At 40.9% G+C, this 19,571-nt stretch overlaps 1 protein-coding gene across 1 annotated transcript in view; it reads right to left on the bottom strand.

Moving 5' to 3' along the window:
* The window catches only part of RBFOX1 (RNA binding fox-1 homolog 1), a 238,290-nt gene that overhangs the window by 88,536 nt on the left and 130,183 nt on the right, over positions 1 to 19,571 (bottom strand). Inside the window, exon 8 of the mRNA XM_070955384.1 lies at positions 3,625 to 3,757. Within this exon, the coding sequence (XP_070811485.1) occupies positions 3,625 to 3,757 (133 nt within the window). The remainder of the gene's footprint in view (positions 1 to 3,624; positions 3,758 to 19,571) is intronic.

The following is a 19,571-nucleotide window of genomic DNA, read 5'->3' on the forward strand; positions in this document are numbered from 1 at the left end:
GGTGCTCATCTCTGCTTCAAAGCCGAAGAGCCAGCACTGTCTGAAGACGTCTCCATGGTCATGTGGCCGGCATGACTAAATGCCAAAGGCGCACGGAACGCCATTAGCTTCCCACCAAAGGTGGTCCCTATTTTTCTACTTGCATTTTTTACGTGCTTTCGAACTGCTAGGTTGGCAGAAGCTGGGACAACTAACGGGAACTCATCCTGTTACGCGGCACCAGGGATTCGAACTGCTGAACTGCCGATCTTTCGATCGACAAGTTCAGCGTCTTAGCCACTGAGTCACTGCATCCCTTGAAGTCAATATAGAAGCACCCTAAGAATATAAAACTTGTAGTTCTCAGCTTATTTACTTTCTGGAGGAAAAAAATGTACAGCACAGGATATTTTTTGAGGGATTTACATGAGAGAATAAGTCAGAAACCCATTTTAAGAGTAGTTACATTTTTAAAAAACACAGAGAGTTTTAGGAATTGGATTTTCTCTGTGAAAAAGTTGTTTTCCAAAACCTGTCTGTGTAGAAAAGTTGTATAGGACAATAAAGAAGTATTCTTTTTTTATTATTCACAGAACATTTGACGGAAAGAAATAATATGTATTTGTCTAAAAAACTGACAGATCACTCTCTCTCTTTCTACTACAGTCCAGGATTAATGACAAGCCATTAAATGTTGTTCTCCGTTGGGACGAAAGCATCTTCTGATTCTGATTTTATGTATGTGAGAGAGAAAACAAATGCAACAGAAAAAAAAAATGATGGAATGTAATTCTGAAAACAACATATTGTATATTATGTCATTATATTTTGCAACTGTTCTCAACATTCCATCAAACAGTGCTTTTTTTCCAGTATAATAATTGTACATCTGTTCTCCATTTGTTAAAATGGCTTTCTTCTAACTCAAGATGAGTATCCTACTTGAAAAAAAAGAAGTTTTAAGAATTTATTATTGGGAAGATTTAAAACACACAGCCTCCTCTGAATCAATCACAATCAAAATCAAAATCACCTCCCTACAGATAGTCCTCCACTTATAACCAGTTGCTTTCAAGCCCCAGGGAAATCAGAAAATACAGGCAGTTCAGATGAATGGAAAGACAGCTAAAGCTGTCTATAAGAATTTGAACTACTAACAGCCAAAGCAAATTGGTGGTAGATAAGGAATTCACAGTTGGCTGGAGTTAGATCTTTTGTGGGCATGAAGGGACTTGAAGCTGATGATGTGTTTGACCCCTCTCTTGGGCTCAGCCTGGTCATCTCTTACAGTCACTTAGCGACTGTTCAAGGTTATGATAGATCTCCCCAGGTGTACTTATCACCTGGTTCTAAAATTCTGATGGCTGCCCATGCCCCACTCCACCATGGTCACATTGTTGGCATTTACTTCTGGTTTTCCGTAAAAGCATATAAATCAATTTAAAAAAAAAAAATGGCCCACAGCAAACAACTTGTTCATTAATTTTTCAACTTAGCGTTGGCTTTATGACTTTGGGTGTTCGCTTAACAACTACTGCTATAAAGGTTGTAAGATCAGGTTGGTCACGTGGGTGATCTGCTTTATGACAGTCACAACTTACAATTGTGATGGGCAGGCTCTATGATGGTCATAAGTCAAGGGCTACCTGTAGCCCTTGTAATTATAAGTAAGAAAAGTGTGGACGGCCATAACAAGGATAAAGTCAGAGCAAAATTTTCAACAGTTCGGTAGATTTCTGTCCATCGTTTTCTAAGCTTAGCTGAACCATGATAAAATGGGTGGGGAATAAAATAAGTATGTAGTCTCGCATTTACTTGACTTGTTCAGAAACAAGGATTTTTAGATTAACAAATATAGACAAGTCAAAATTCCAACTAGCAACGAATAATATGGAACTAGCTGATTGTCTGAGACTGCCTACTGATATATTTTGCTGCACCCTTTCAAGACAGTGTGAAAAATAACAATTTCAGATTTATATGGAGTTTTCCTAAGCTTTGAAATGGAGTCTCCTTTGTGTTTCATTGTTTCTTCTGTTCATTATGTCCTATCAAGCTATTGCAAATAGATTTACACTCTTTTTACAATGCTGAGATCCTTCCTTGCCCCTTAGATCACTTGACTAGGTCTGGGTGGAGAGTCTCAGAATCAAATAAATCTACTTTCAGCAGTAGAAGATCAGTGATTTGGCCAGCCATTCTATTTCATAGAGGTATTCTTCTTTTTCAAATTCAAACAATTCAAAAGATGGAAAGGGGAAGAGGGAGGACTGTACAAATTGATCTGCCGTCCTGTTACTGTCATGGCTTCTGATACACTTTGCAAATCAGCAAAATTAACTTCTCTCCAGACTTATTCTTCTGTTTCAAGAAAGATAGAGACCATAATTCTCTATATTTTGCCCTGATGCTTTAAGAAATGTATAGAGGACAGAGAAAAGCCTAAGAGGAATGAGCTAAATTTTCTATCATTGGATGAATTCATGAATGTCTAGAATGGGTCATCTCTAACAGTTTGTATCCTATTGCATGGATCTTTAAACTCAACATGGCTGGCTAAGGAACGCTGGGAATTGAAATCTACAAGTTTTAAAATTGCCAAATTTGGAGACTCCGAACCCTATTGGAATTGTCTTCTTCTTAATCTCCTAGTTGAGTGAATAAACATTTTATTGTATGGGAGAAATACATGTGAGCTATTTTCAGAGACAATAAGCACAACATCTATTATTTCCCCCAACAATGTATGTCTTTGGATGGGCAGTTCTCCACAAGCATTAACCTTAAAGGATTCACAAGCATTCTAAAGGTATGTGCTAATCGTTCCCAACTCTAGGGGGCGGTGCTCATCTCCGTTTCAAAACCAAAGAACCAGCAGTATCTGAAGACGTCTCTGTGGTCATGTGGCCGGCATGACTCAACGCCAAAGGTGCATGGAACGCTGTTCCCTTCCCACCAAAGTGGTCCCTATTTTTCTAATTGCATTTTTTATGTGCTTTTGAACTGCTAGGTTGGCAGAAGCTGGGACAAGTAACGGGAGCTCACCCCATTATGCGGCACTAGGGATTCGAACTGCTGAACTGCCAACCTTTTGATTGACAAGCTCAGCGTCTTAGCCACTGAGCCACCGCATCCCTACAAGCATCCTATGTAGCCATCATTTTGCTGTTAACTGTATTAATGCACTAAATCCTTCTGTGTTACAAGTCAAACGTTCACTTCCCTCCCCCTTTAAAAATAGATTTAAAATATGATTCCACCTCCTCAAGAACCAGATGTTTGCCATCGCCCTCCAACACAGCTCAGCTCCCATGCGTTTCCTCTCCCTGGTGTTCCTTCTCAAGGGGAATTTGCATAACAACATGGGACGCACAAAATGCTTGAAAGCCACCAACCATGACAGGGCAAATTACTATCATTTGTCAACCCCCGTGTGCAAGGTGATCCACTTCAGGCGACGGAGACTGGCGGCACGCTGGGCAAGGTTGGTGCGGCGAAACAAAATGGTCGCACCTGGCATTCACAAATGCTCGATTGCCTTATTATTATTATTAATTTTTTTGGGGGGGCTCCTCCCTGTGGGAAGTTAGAAGATGGAAACTGCAGAGCGACAGGCTGAAGAAGCCCAGGGCTACAGCGACTTACCCGCCGTAAGCTGGAATCGGTGGCGGGGGTGCTGCAGCTCGAAATGTGTTGTAGACGGTGCGACCTCTGCCTCGAAGGTGGGCCCCTCGGTACGCGGCAGCCGCAGTTGCAGCTGGATACGGGAAACCCGGCACTATTAAAAAAAAAAAGACAAAAATACAACAGGTGGTTGATACTTTTCTTCCTTCTGTTTCCGAAAGGAGAAGATGCTGGACCATTCCACATTCAACAGAATCAAGGCTTAGCCTTTCTCAATGAAGTCTGCTTTCTCAAATTTGTCATATTCTCAAATGAACAACGGAGGGCAAGAATAAGGTGTGGTGTGTTACCTAGGGGAGAAAAGTCTTGGTTTCAAACCCAGCACAAATCCATTTCTGGGTTCTAAAAGGTTGAATCATGGCAACCTTTTTATGGCAAATTTTGGTCCAGTTGCCGTGATTCAACCTTTTAGATACCTTTGGCCTGGATGACTGAGTCTTCATTGACATATTTCTGGGTTCTCATAGATCTTTGGGTCAGCTGCAGTTCGGTAGAAGTTGAAGGTGGCCTGTTTTGGTTGACCTGAATTGGGGATGAAACAAATTCCAGTTGGGATGAATAGGACAAAGCTGGTGTGTGTCATTTCCACTCAGTAGACCAGTGTTTCTCAACCTTGTGGACTTTAAGATGCATGGACTTCAGCTCCAACCTTGTGGACTTTAAGATGTATGGACTTCAGTGGTTTTCTGGGTGCAAGGAAAAGGGGGGGGGGTTGAATGTTCTTTAATCACATTTTATTATATGGTGTATTTTTTAAATGTTGTAAGCCGCTTGGAGTCACGTTAATGTGAGTTGGGTGGCTAAATATATATGACAAACAAACAAACAAACAAACAAAGCCAGTAATATAATTGAAGGCAACTCTTAGCAAATTGTCTTTACACGAATGTCATTGTACTATATCAGAATCTGTTAATATTAACCATAGTCTTTACATGTGGATTTCAGTGATAGATTTACAACTTCGTGCTAGTTTTCTAATTTCACCATAGAACTGTAAATGTTGGCCAGTAAACTGACATGAAGATTTGATGTTTTATTTGAAGGCATCCTTTAATTAAAGAGCTGTCTAGTTCATATTTGGTTTAAAGAAGCTGAGGAAATGAGTAGAACAGGAGTCAGGTTTTCTACCTGGCTGGCTAGTCTGAAACTAATGAGTGGCATTCAATGATATGAAAAGTGGACCCTGCATTTGTGGGAATGTGCTAGGGAGGAGGAGGAGGAGGAGGAGGGGGAGAAGAAGAAAAAGAAGGAGGAGGAGAAGAAGGAGAAGAAGGAGAAGAAGAAGAAAAAAAGGAGAAGGAGAAGAAGAGGAAGAGGAAGAGGAAGAGGAAGAAGAAGAAGAGGAAGCGGAAGAAGGAGAAGGAGAAGGAGAAGGAGAAGGAGAAGGAGAAGGAGAAGGAGAAGGAGAAGGAGAAGGAGAAGGAGAAGGAGAAGGAGAAGGAGAAGGAGACATGAATCTGGGAACTTCTGATAAATGATTTATTATAGAAGAGTTCAAAAACCATTACGAAAGAAATCCAGAAAGTGCTGGTACCAAGTGCAATTATGTTTGTAATAATCAATATTCATACTCTTTGCATCCTTTTTTTAATCCCCTTCCCATTCTACATAAAAGGCTAAAAATTCTCTTTGGGCACCTTGAGAACCATTTCTCACCTTGCAAAGGAGTCTAGCAACTATTTCCAAAAACAATCAATAGGAGCAGGCCACCCACGTTCACCAGAGACATAAACCTCCCGCTCATTTTTTTTTTTTTAATTTCAAAGAAGCGCTAGAAATAAGCACCAGAGAATCCTCTGCCTTACAGATAGCTTTTTCATTTTAAAATATAATTCTCTCTCCAGAACTCTCCTGTTGTTACTTTAACATTCTTGTTCATAAATCTCACTAATCAGAGTCTTCAAAGACTTGTTCCTAGGATGAAATGCTTCTTCATCAGAAGAAACGGAAGAAACGGTAACAAAAATCTGACAGCCGAAGAGATATCGTTTCTGTCTGCTCTTTGTTTTGGCGGATGGACTGATCCAGCCTCAGATGGTTAACTTTTCCTCATAAACATAACATCTCCTCCATCATAAACATGATCATGTGAAACCTTCACTTCCACAGGAAGGACCTAGGAAACTTTTTAAATGGAATTCAGACAGGAGGCAGACTAGGAGCTGACCTCTTTTCCCACTACAGTGAAATCTAACTTAATTCGATTTAATTTGTCTCATATAGAAAATACAATCATAGGGACCTTCGAGGTATTCTAGTCTAACCTGTCAGCATTCCAGAACAACCCAACTCCAATCAAAAACTCTGATACAAGCTTCATCTCAAAATCTTCATTTATTTACGGTCTGGTTTGGCTCTGCAACCCAACAAGACGGACACAGACCTCAGAGGATAATTAGAACTGCAGAAAAAACAATGGCTACCAACCTGCCTTCCATTGAGGACCTGTCTACTGCACGAGTCAGAAAGAGGGCTGTGAAAATATTTACAGACCCCTCGCATCCTGGACATAAACTGTTTCAACTCCTACCCTCAAAACGACGCTATAGAGCACTGCACACCAGAACAACTAGACACAAGGACAGTTTTTTCCCAAACGCCATCACTCTGCTAAACAAATAATTCCCTCAACACTGTCACACTATTCATTAAGTCTGCATTACTATTAATCTTCTCATAGTTCCTACCACCCATCTCCTCCCACTTATGATTGTATGACTGTAATTTAGTTGCTTGTATCCTTACGATTTATATTGATATTGTTTCCTGATTGCTTATTTGTACTCTATGACTATCATTAAGTGTTGTACCTTGTGATTCTTGATGAACCTATCTTTTCCTTGTATGTACACTGAGAGCATATGCACCAAGACAAATTCCTTGTGTGTCCTTGTGTGAGTTGCTTGAAGTCAGGCAATGTACAAATTAAATTTAAAAAATAAGATACGTTTATAAAATAAAACACTGCAAAGGTATCTTTTTTGTCCCATGGACTTTCATGAATGACTTTTTTACTTTTATGTCAAGGTGTAAAACTATCTCGGAGTCAACAAACATTTTGTCTGAATTGAAATGCTGTGATTAATTAGGAAGTTCTAATTCATGCAAAAGTTCTACAAAGTTTCTTTTTAATTGATTAGATTAGCTAAATTTTTCTGCAGAACTGGAAGGGAAAGTATGGCATAATTACAATGGAACCGAGGTTCTGTCTAAAATTAAAGGTAACTACTGGGATTACGTTCTAAAGAAAGCTTAAAATTTTTAACAAGGTGTCTTAGAAAGCTTTTTCACTTCTGCAAGATTGATTTATAATCCAATTAAAATTCATTTATCCAATGGTAGCCCTTGGAGTTAACTAAACAGTAGCCAAATCCATACATCCCACCAAGATAAATGTGTTGTACTTGGTTGAAGAACCTAGTTACCATGATATGTAAGCCAGGCTTTAGTGTATTGTGTGGATCTGGTAAATTGTCACTTATTCAACAAAGTTAGGTTAAGCTCATCATGGCTTAGCATAATGAATGCATTGAATCTATGTCTCACACAGCTTAACTGAGTTTCAGGAGAGATCAGCGAAAATTCATTCTTTAACTCTATCTCATACATATTTAAGCGGTTGTGCATATTTAAATCCTGAAGTACGGTGATAGAGAAAACACAATATTAGTTTTTATAAGTATGTGGGAATAAGTGAGCCACAGACTAAGCAACAAGCAAGCATGTAATGAGCATTCTGCCTAAATGAACAGAGTTGATTTCAGAGCAGGGGTGGGCAACCATGTCCCCTTTAGAACCTCTGGACTTCAACTCAGAAATGGCTCAGCAGTTGAAGTTGGCCCAAGTTGAAGTCCATAAACTTCTGCTGATTCAGTTCTACAGAGGAATTATTGAGTCTGTCATCTGCACCTCTATAACTGTCTGGTTTGGCTCTGCAACCCAACAAGACAGACACAAACTTCAACGGATAATTAGAACTGCAGACAAAACAATGGCTACCAACCTGCCTTCCATTGAGGATCTGTATACTGCACAAGTCAAAAAGAGGGCTGTGAAAATATCTACAGATCCCTCACATCCTGGACATAAATGGTTTCAACTTCTACCTTCAAAAAGACGCTATAGCGCACTGCACACCAGAACAACTAGACACAAGGACAGTTTTTTCCTGAATGCCATCACTCTGCTAAACAAATAATTTCTACAACAATGTCAAATAATTTACTAAGACTGTATTACTATTATTATTCTCTTCCTTACTCTCTATCTCTTCCCACTTATTACTATAACCATGTTGCTTGTATCTTTCAATTTATATTGTTTTTATTTGTTTCCTAGTATGGTTTGATAGCTTATTAGTAACCTAGACTATCACTAAATGTTGTATCTTTTTATTCTTGATGGATGTATTTTATTCTCCTTATGTACACTGAGAGCATATGCACCAAAGACAAATTCCTTGTGTGTCCAATCACACTTCGCCAATAAAGAATTTCTATTCTATTCTATTCTATTCTATTCTATTCTATTCTATTCTATTCTATTCTATTCTATTCTAATGATTCTTAACGAATGTATCTTTTTATATACACTGAAAGCATATGCATCAAAGACAAATTCCTTGTGTGTCCAGTCACACTTGGCCAATAAAGAATTCCATTCCATTCCATTCCATTCCATTCCATTCCATTCCATTCCATTCCATTCCATTCTATTCTATTCTATTTTATTCTATTCTATTCTATTCTATTCTACTCTATAGGGCCATAGTTGCCCACCTGTTTAAAGCCTACCTCTTAACCAACAAACACAATGACATTACCAAGTTAAACCTCAATCAAAATAAGGAAATACAACTAATGATTCATAGATATTCTCTTATTCTTGTTCTTGTTTTTGTTTGACAAATTCCGATAAATAAATAAGACAAATAAATAGAATACTCTTTTTCTGAATAGAAAACGAGTATGCTACCAAACCAGATCTTGTACTTCCATTAGATATGTTTTTTTTAAAAAAGACTGAAACATAATTAAAACATGTGCCAAAATTGCATTCCCTCCCACCAGAAGATGCATCCCTAGGCTAGAGGAACCCTTGTCAAGTCTAAGCCAGGGATCTCCAAACTTGGCAACTTTAAGACTTGGGGACTTCAACTCCCAGAATTCCCCTGAGGAATTCTGGGAGTTGAAGTTCACAAGTCTTAAACTTGCCAAATTTGGAGACCCCTGGTCTAACTCATGGAATCCACTGGGAGGAGGGTCTCAAGATGGTGGCTTCAACTATAGGACTGAACAGGGACTCATTACTTTTTATTAAAAAATATATTATTAAAAAGAGAGAAAATGGACAAGCAGGAAAAAGGGGGGGATATAATATTAGTAAATGGGCACAAAATTTACAGAAGTTGTACAGTTGGGTAAAAGGTAAAGGTTCCCCTTGCACATATGTGCTAGTCGTTCCCGACTCTAGGGGGCGGTGCTCATCTCCGTTTCAAAGCCGAAGAGCCAGCGCTGTCCAAAGACATCTCCGTGATCATGTGGCCGGCATGACTCAATGCCAAAGACGCACGGAACGCTGTTACCTTCCCACCAAAGGTGGTCCCTATTTTTCTACTTGCATTTTTGACGTGCTTTCGAAGTGCTAGGTTGGCAGAAGCTGGGACAAGTAAGGGGAGCTCACCCCATTACGCGGCACTAGGGATTCGTACTGCTGAACTACTGACCTTTCGATTGACAAGCTCAGCGTCTTAGCCACTGAGCCACCACATCCCTTTGTATTTATTTATTTATTTTATTCAATTTGTATCTCGCCCTTCTCCTAGTGGACTCAGGGCGGTGCACAGCCAGAACTAAAACACATACCAATACAAAATTTAAAATTTTTAAAAGAATTATATGACTTTGGCCCAAAATTTAAAACATTCAAACTAAAACCCATTGACAATTTAAAAGGCTAAAAAACTGTACATTGTACAGTTTGTGTTCAGTATATCATTGAGGAAAAATGCACCATAAATATTAAGTTTTAATGCTATTAAAGCATTTTGAACAACATGACAAAAGATTTTATTTGGATCTCAAAGCTGGGCACCAATATCACCACTATTTTGTTGCTTAATATTTTATCTACCAAAAAAAAAAAAAGGAAAAAAAAATTAAAAAGCGAAAAATATGATCCAATCCTTTTTTTGTGTCCATAAGAGAAAGAGAAGTAGTGGTTTAAAATTTAGGACATGTATGTTCTGGGTGCCTGGAAACATGTGAAAAATGACGGAGAAATGAGATGCATGTAGACAGATATATGGTGCATAGATCAACTCCAATCGAATCAGGATTGTCAATTTAATTCAGAAAATCAAGTATCTTTTTATTTAGTACTTTGATTCAAAATGTTGAATTACGCTGAATTTCAATTTTTTCCGAAATGGTTACAAATAAATGACAGCATTTTCCACATGCAAATGGTGGAGGGAATCTCATTTGATTCAATGAATCAGTGAAATTAATTGAATTTGGAAAATCCATTCAGTTTAGAGGTTTGATGGATTCTGGGGTTGGAGTTGGAAAAGAATCACACATTACAGAATACAGAATAACAGTTGGAAGGGATAGTCTAACCTAACTCCTTGCTCAAGCAGGAAGCCCTATAACAATGATGGCTAACCTTTTTGCCGTCGCGTGCCAAAAGCAGAAGGCATGCGGGTGGTTGTGTGCATGTGTGCCCATACCCATAATTCAATGCACCCAACCCCCACTTTTTGGCATGCAATGGCATGGTGGGCCCAGTAAATCTGTTTTTTTGCCCTCCCCAGGCTCCAGGGGCTTTCTTGGAGCCTGGGGAGGGCAAAAACAGCCTTCCCCCCCCCCGGAGGTCCTCCAGAGGCCGGAAATGGCCTGTTTGCTGACTTCCGGTGGGCCCAGAAGGCCCAAAAATCAGATGTGCGCACTGGAGCTGAGCTAGGGCAATGCTCGCGTGCCCACCAATATGTCTCCGCATGCCACCTGTGGCACATGTGCCATAGGTTTGCCATCACGGCCCTATAACATTATGGACAAAGGGCTGTCCAGTCTCTTTTTGAAAGCCTTTAGTGATGGAGTATCCACAACTTCTGGAGGCAAGCTGTTCCACTGGTAAATTGTTCTCACTCTCAGGAAATTTATCCTTAATTCTAGGTTGGATCTCTTCTTGATTAGTTTATATCCATTATTTCTTGTCTTGCCCTCAGGTGCTTTGGAGAATAGTTTGATATTAAGTACATCCCATTAACTACATTGACATTAGATAGCTAGCAATAGCACTTAAACTTATATACCACTTCACAGTGCTTTACAGCCTCCTCTAAGCAGTTTATAGAGTCAGCATATTGCCCCCAACAACCTGAATCCTCATTTTACTAACTTCAGAAGGTTGGAAGGCTGAGTCAACTTTGAGCTGGTCAGGATTGAACCTCAGTCTGTGGGTAGAGTTAGCCTGCAATACTGCATTATAACCACTGTGCCACCACAGCTCCTATAGCAATAGCAATAGCACTTAGATTCATATGCCACTTCACAGTGCTTTATAGCCCTCTCCAAGTGGTTTACAGAGTCAGCCTCTTGCCCCCAACAATCTGGGTCCCCATTTTACCCACCTCGGAAGGATGGAAGGCTGAGTCAACCTTGAGCCTAGTGAGATTTTATCTGCCAAATTGCAGGCAGTTGGCAGGCAGCAGAAGTAGCCTGCAGTACTGCACTCTAACCACTGCGCCACTGTGGCTCGAGCAACTGGATGGAATGGTGAGCACATAGAGTATTTAAATATAAAATCTCCTGGTATTCAGATTCTTCAAACTCATATCCAATTCAGCCTTTAACACTTTCCAAAATAATTAAGCCCCGTGTATTGAATGAATGAGCGTCAAAAAATTGAGGCCTTTGAACTCTGGTGCTGGAAAAGACTCCTGCGAGTCCCTTGGACTGCAAGGCGATCAAACCGGTCAGTCCTAGAGGAGATCAACCCTGACTGCTCTTTAGAAGGCCAGATCCTGAAGATGAAACTCAAATACTTTGGCCACCTAATGAGAAGGAAGGACTCACTGGAGAAGAGCCTAATGCTGGGAACGATGGAGGGCAAAAGCAGAAGGGGACGACAGAGAAGGAGGTGGCTGGATGGGGTCACTGAAGCAGTCGGCGTGAGCTTAAATGGTCTCCAGGGGATGGTAGAGGACAGGAAGGCCTGGAGGAAAGTTGTCCATGGGGTTGCGATGAGTCGGACACGACTTTGCAACTAACAACAATTGAATGAATGGCTTTCTCTTAATAGTCCTTTCCCTATTTGTCGCACACACAAAAAGCTTAGTTAGAGGAGGGCAAGGGGAAATAGGGGGGGAAATTGCCCCCTCAAAACCAAATCCCAGCTTGTATTTTATTCTTAGCATTTCAATTTTGTTGGTCATCTGGAATCTGAATTTAATCACTTTATGGATGGCTGGAGGGCTGGACAGAGGGATGAAAAAGCAGAATACTGAACATGGAAGCAAACTTCATGTTTTATCAGTAAACTTCTGTTCACAGAGTAAGGTCTGTGTTTGTTTAATTCTCTTTTTGGGATCCCCAAATACAATTGCGATCGGCCCTCAATTATTTGGAGTAGATTTGCTATAGATAGAAGTTTGTGATTATGGATGGAAGGATCAGGAAGTTACATTTCTGTTCTTGAATGGTGCAAAGGGTCAGCTACTGTGTTTCCCCAAAAATAAGACCCTGTCTTATATTTTTTGAACCCCAAAATAAGCACTTGGCCTTATTTTTGGGGAGGTCTTATTATTTTGGGGCGCGTGGAGGAAACCAGAGGAAATGGCAGGGACCGGCTGCACATGCATTTAAATATTTTCGGGGAGGGCTTATTTTCAGGGGGGGTGGCTCATTATCTCAAAAGCCCGATTGGGCTTATTATCAGGGGATGTCTTATTTTTTGGGGAAAGAGGGTAAATTACCTGAATTTAATTTTGGGCAGCATCTGGTCTCCATTTCTTTTCCTTTCCTAGAATAATAGGCCACAATTACCACAATCTTAACAAGCAAAGGAGAAAGGCCTTAATTTATTGCTCCCACAGTGATTTAATTAACTAAGATGACTGCAAATCTATGCTTGCAATCAATGACATTCCCTTTTTAACTAAATTGTGTTTGATTTCACTATCTTTGTAGAGGACTGTGATATTTTTTTCAAGTCTATATCTAAAAGGTTTTGAGAACGTACCATTAAAGTATAATTTACCTCTGAGTAAGGTGATACTACAGTATTAGTGGGTTCTTCCTGTAGCTAAAAAAATATGTATTATTTTATTTATTAGATCTGTGTGCCACTCATCTCATCTAGAAGTGGCTCTGGACAGCTTTCAGACATGAATATGCCTCACTCTTTTAGTTACAGCGTATAATTTGTATTTTTATAGTAGTTAATTCCTATACATGTTTCTGTATTATTTTATTCTTTTCAACATCATAAAGGGTCACCTTGAGATGGGCAGCAAATAAATTCAACAAATAAATAAAAATAATATTGCTGCCTCTTTTAGAAGACCTTAATTAATATACCGGTATTAGTCTAAGTCCTGATTTGCTTAGCCATGATTTGTTAACATCCTGGTTCAATGTGTAAACTCTGCCAGTGTTTCATAGGATATTTCTCCATCCAAAATTAGGGCATTAGCAAATGCATGAAAATAATATCAATAACATGAATTAGCCCATCTTCTGGATTTGCAGAATACCCTGAACCATCAAATAAACTAATGATCTGCATTCAAACAACATAGATAAAGGTAAAGGTTCCCCTCGCACATATGTGCTAGTCGTTCCCGACTCTAGGGGGCAATGCTCATCTCAATTTCAAAGCCGAAGAGCCAGCGCTCTCCGAAGACTTCTCGGTGGTCATGTGGCTGGCATGACTAAATGCCAAAGGTGCATAGAACGCTGTTCCCTTCCCACCGAAGTGGTCCCTATTTTTCTACTTGCATTTTTTATGTGCTTTTGAACTGCTAGATTGGCAGAAGCTGGGACAAGGAATGGGAGCTCACCCCATTACGCGGCACTAGGGATCCGAACTGCTGAACTGCCGACCTTTCAATCGACAAGCTCAGCGTCTTAGCCACTGAGCCACCGTACTAACCTCCAAATCCAATGTGCATCAAGATTCATAGTAACCAGCTTAGCATCTTGAGCATTTGGCTAAAGCATGTTGCATGAACAAAGAAATGGCAAATCTTATAGTCAATTGTTCACACAGTTCCCTCCAAGGCTGAAATTCTTTTAACTAGAGTTTCTGAAAATTTAACTTAGTGCCCTGTTAAGCTACAAATGTTCTGTTCAACTCAAAAGTTTTAAAGAGAACCCACGGTGACAGAACGACAGAGAAAATTGAATTTAGCCCTTAATCTATTATGATTTAAACCATGTCTTCGGAGATGATTATAGTATAATCAACCTTAAAATTAACTCCAAAAAGCATCTGGGTCACAAAACACTGAATAGAGGAAGAGAGATGTTTTATAGACCAAAACCTCAAAATCTGCATTTTGAGAACAAGAGATATTTAGGCAGAGTTCTGATTGAAAAAAAGCCAATGCTGTCCTAGGCTGCATTAACAGAGGGATAGAATCAAGATCACGTGAAGTGTTAATACCACTTTATAATGCCTTGGTAAGGCCACACTTGGAATCCTGCATCCAGTTTTGGACACCATGATAGAAAAGAAAAATGTTGAGACTCTAGAAAGTGCAGAAAAAAAAACTACAACGACGATGAGGGGACTGGAGGCTAAAACATATGAAGAATGATTGCAAGGATTGGGTATGTCCAGTTGAATGAAAAGAAGAACTGGGGTGACATGATAGCAGTCTTCCAATATTTGAGGAATTGTCACAAAGCAGAAGGGTCAGCCTATTCTCCAAAGTATCTGAAGGCAGGATAAGAAGTAAAGGATGGAAGGAATTTCCTGACAGTGAGAACAATTAATCAGTGGGACAGCTTACCTCTAGAAGTTGTAGGGGCTGAAATTGAAGAAGCTTCTTGGATGAGAAGTGAAATGTCTTCAAGGAAAAACGAAGAAGGTCCAGTTGCCTTTTTGAAAAAGCTCTATCATGGGAGGTTGTTAAGAAGAGACTGGACAGCCATTTGTCCAGAATGGTATAGTGCCGTGATGGTGAACCTATGGCACGCATGCCACAGGTGGCACATGGAGCCATGTCACCTGGCACACCAGCTCAGCTCTGGTGCACACATTTTCGCACCTTCTGGGCCCATCAGAAGTAGGGAAACAGGCTGTTTCCTGCCTCCGGAGGGCCTGGGGTGGGGAGAAGACCCGTTTTTCTTTCTTACCTGGCTCCAGATCCTCTCTGTGCATCTGAGGAGGGCGAAAACAGCCTTCCCCACCCCCTCGGAGGCCCTCCGAAGGTCCGAAACAGCCCATTTCCCAACTTACAGTTGGACAGGAAGTGACTTTTTTGCTGTCCCCAGCCTCCAGAGAGTCTATGGAGGCTGGGGACAGCAAAAAACGGAAGGCCTCCGAGGGGGTGGGGAAGGCTGTTTTTGCCCTCCCCAGATGCATAGAGAGGATCTGGAGCCAGGTGAGAAAGAAAAACGGGCATACTGGGCCATCGCGTGCCAGGAGCAGGGGGCGAGGGGAGGTCACACACGCATGCACGGGGCAGGGCACATAAAATTATGGGTGTGGGCACGCGTGTGTGCAAACTACTCCTGCCCCCTCCTTCCAGGCACACGATGACAAAAAGGTTAGCCATCACTGGTATAGTGTCTCCTGCTTAAGTTAAGCAGGGGATTGGACTAGAAGACCTCCAAGGTCTCTTCCAACTCTGTTATTCTGAACAAGCCAACAGAGAGGAATATTTGCAACAGAGAAGATAAACACCCCAACGTAGTTCGTATCATTATGTTCACACCTGAACTGTTGTTGAGTGCTAATTCATCCCAGATGATATTAATATACACATTTAGTCCTCATTTTCATACTAAATGAAAGAAACAATTGCCCAGAGAGCCATCAGGCAATAAATTTTAGCACATATGGGGGTGAAAATCAACACAAACTTAAAATCCAGACACTTATGTGCCCATCACGCCAGAGATGTTCCAGGTGAGGCTGGCATTATATACTGTATCTTCAAGTTCTGAAGCCCCGAAGAAAAAATGAAAAAGTAGCATATGCTAAATCCAACAGGGAAGCAGATTTCCCATCCAAACCATAAAAACATACAGCCCTTTTAATGGCCAATTATTGCTTGCATTCCAGCTCGGATCTCAATTTGCATAAGAGTGCCATATGTCAAAAGAAAGTTGTGTTGCCACAATCAATGAATGAATCTCTCTGTTAGGCCTCCTGGGCACCGCTCGCTTGGCACTCAACCATCCTGAATCCTAGATGGCTTCTAGGGGAAAGGCAGAACTTAAATCTGAACAGAGGGGCATATTTGGAGAAATGTATAACGTTGAAGGTTCAATTGGCCACCTCTCACACCAACCTCCCGCCATGATGGTCTTCCAGCCAGGTGCTACTGAGCAGTAAAGGGTGGAAGCTTCTTAAAGATAGATTCAACCTAGAAGTAAGGAGAAATTTTCTGACAGTGAGAACATTTAAGCAATGGAACAGCTTGCCTCCTGAAGTTGTGGGTGCTCCATCATTATTTTTTTTCTTAGAATATGTGCTTAAGATAAGCAATTCAGTTGAACTCCATACCAATATGAAGCAGTGCAGTTTGGTGCTTTTTGCATAGCTTCATCTGAAATTCACTGGAAAGAAAAATAGGGGAAAGAGAAGGACAAGGAGATGGGGAGGAGGAGGAGGAGGAGGAGGAGGAGGAGGAGGAGGAGGAGGAGGAGGAGGAGGAGGAGGAGGAGGAGGAGGAGGAAAAGAAGAGGAAGAAGAGGAAGAGGAAGGAGAAGAAGAAGAAGAAGGAGGAGGAGGAGGAGGAGGAGGAGGAGAGGGAGAGGGAGAGGGAGAGGGGGAGGAGGAGGAGGAGGAGGAGGAGAAGAAGAAGAAGAAGAAGAAGAAAGAAGAAGAAGAAGAAGAAGAAGAAGAAGAAGAAGAAGAAGAAGAAGAAGAAGAAGAAGAAGAGCCTAATTAAGGTACAAATTTAATCACCATTCCCCACATGGAAGAGTAATTTTTCACTGTTCATTTGCTTGGTGTAATCTCCAAACTGGCATAAACAGAAAAAGCAATAACCTATAAATCCGCTCCGATTTGTTCCTTTAATATTCATATTGCATTGAACTACAGCTGCTTCCTGCTGCTGTCTATTACAGCATGCAAAAGTGTCGATAAAATATTATGAAAGACAAGATGTATTTGCTGTGAGGTGGCATGTGGCCCTTATTTATTTATTTATTTATTCGTTCATTCAAAGGGACGATAAATGTCTCCCGGAAGGTTCCCCTTTCTCTGCCCATGATGGGGTGATGATTAATTACCTTGCCACAAATGGACGGGGCAGAAGGAAATTGACACAGCCCTGATTAATTAACTGTTACTGTTTTTTTTTTAAAGTGAGATAGCTGCTCAGAAAAATGAACAAAACTAGGTGAATTGTTCCATGAATTATGGAAAGTCAATGCCATTGTGAGATCCAATATGGTGAGGTTGGAACTGTTTTCAATGAATCAAGGTTTATTCCAGCTGAACATGAACAATGGTCTAATAAACCATTTTGCTTCTTGGAGTCATATGTTCCTCAACCTTCACCATTTTAAGATATATGGACTTCAACTCCCAGAATTCCCCAGCTAGCCAGAATCTGGTTTAACTAGATCAGGGGTCTGCAACCTTAAACACTCAAAGAGGCATTTGGACCCGTTTCCCACAGAAAAGAAAACACCGGGAGCCACAAAACCCTTCCCGTGCCTGACTATTTCTTGAGCGGCCACAAAACTAGCATATGTATTTGAATTAAACATTCTGTTTTCTTCTGAAACTTTTTTCTTTTCTTGGATTTATCCATGGTTGGCCTACCAGGGGGTTGAAAAGCTTAATAAATTGGGTGCCGGCGGGTGTCGCACAGGCGATTGTGACGCATATTTTGAGTGACAGGGAGCTGCAGCAGAGGGGTGAAAGAGCCACATACGGCTCCAGAGCCGCAGGTTGCTGACCCCTGAACTAGATCAATCTAGATACAGAATGTGGAGGGCGAGCGATGTCACCTTCTTCTTCTTGGCCATAAGTGTCAGATAGCAAGAGTGAAATCTCCAGAAAATTTTGAGGGGAAAAAAAATAGAATGGAAGAGGATAAGTAATGGTTTGAGATGCTTGAGTGCTATTTGGTCCAAAGCTAGAATAAATTTAAAGGTGAGGGGAGAGGCAGAGTACATCTTTTATTTGTGAGGGATTTTACATGTAATCTTTTTGTGAGTTCTTAATGAGGAGGGGATAAGCCGTCTGGGAAAGCCAAGGGAATCATCAAAACCATAAAAAAGCGAAAGTTAGAATATTTTGGACATGTGATGTGAACACCCCGAAAAATACGGCATCCTTCACTTAATCCTCCTGGTAAAGATGGAAGGCAAATGAGGTCCAGGCAGAACAAGAACATCATGGCTTCAAAATCTAAGGGACCGGTTTGGACAAAACTCAGCTGCCCTGTTTCGTGCAGCTGCTGATAAAAATAGGATCAACAACATGATCGCCAATGTCCGATGATGGATATGGCAGAAGAAGAAGAAGAAGAAGAAGAAGAAGAAGAAGAAGAAGAAGAAGAAGAAGAAGAAGAAGAAGAAGAAGAAGAAGAGGAAGAGGAAGAGGAAGAGGAAGAGGAAGAGGAAGAGGAAGAGGAAGAGGAGGAGGAGGAGGAGGAGGAGGAGGAGGAGGAGAAGGAGGAGAAGAAGAAGAAGAAGAAGAAGAAGAAGAAGAAGAAGAAGAAGAAGAAGAAGAAGAAGAAGAAGAAGAAGAAGAAGAAGAAGAAGAAGAAGAAGAAGAAGAAGAAGAAGAAGAAGAAGATCTATCATATTCCCTTAATTAGTTGAATGGGTCATCTGTGCTACCCTTTTATTATTCCTATTCAATCACCGAAGTCATTTGTAGTGGATCCATTTGGGGCCAAGGTCTCCCAGATGTTGCTGAACTACAACTCTTCTCAGACCGAAGCTAATGTTACCAATGGTGAGGCATCGTGGAACAAATATAGCTCAGCCATGTGTGAACAACTACATATTCTCCGTACTCAGCAACTCTTGTAGTCGTTCCTGTTGTTGAGTTCTAGTTCTTCTAGAAGAAGAAGAGGAGGAGGAAGAGGAGGCTCAACTCAGGAAGAACATGCTACTAGATCATCATTTGCAGGCCGTACACTTCAGGAATAGAAAGATCCCAGCGTGATCTTCCAGAGTGGCCTTCCAGAAATTCCTGCCTTGGACAGGGGGTTGAACCAGAAGACCTTTAAGGTCCATTCCAACCAAATGAAGGTGAATATATGTGTCCCAGGATAATGTTGCAGGATCCAATCTCGGTCGGTCACTGGGACAAGAGGTTTTGTCTTCTGAGCTTTGTTTCCCTTCCAACTTCTAATTTTCTTATTCTAATCTGCTGTGAATCCACGTGAACTGAAGAGGCTAACACAAGAGGTTCACCAAGTCCTCCATCCATGCTATCAAATTTCAAGCCTCTCTTGAACATACGGTGCAAACATACACTGTATGGTAAGCTGTGGAGAGTCCTGTGCTGGTGTTTCCATCAGCAGCTAGACTAAGATATTAATATGAAAATATTAAGGCACACATACAAATGCTCCATGAGGATGGGCTTCAGCATGAAAGCTTCTAAGACCTCTAGTCCAGATGAGGATAGGAAGAGGAAGAGGAAAAGGAAAAGGAAAAGGAAGAGAATAGGAAAGGATATGATAGGAGCAGAAGAGGAAG

Source organism: Pituophis catenifer, unplaced genomic scaffold (genome assembly GCF_029215685.1).
Source record: "Pituophis catenifer annectens isolate HBS135680 unplaced genomic scaffold, rPitCat1.0.hap2 SCAF_16, whole genome shotgun sequence".
In the NCBI taxonomy this organism is placed as follows: Eukaryota; Metazoa; Chordata; class Lepidosauria; order Squamata; family Colubridae; genus Pituophis; species Pituophis catenifer.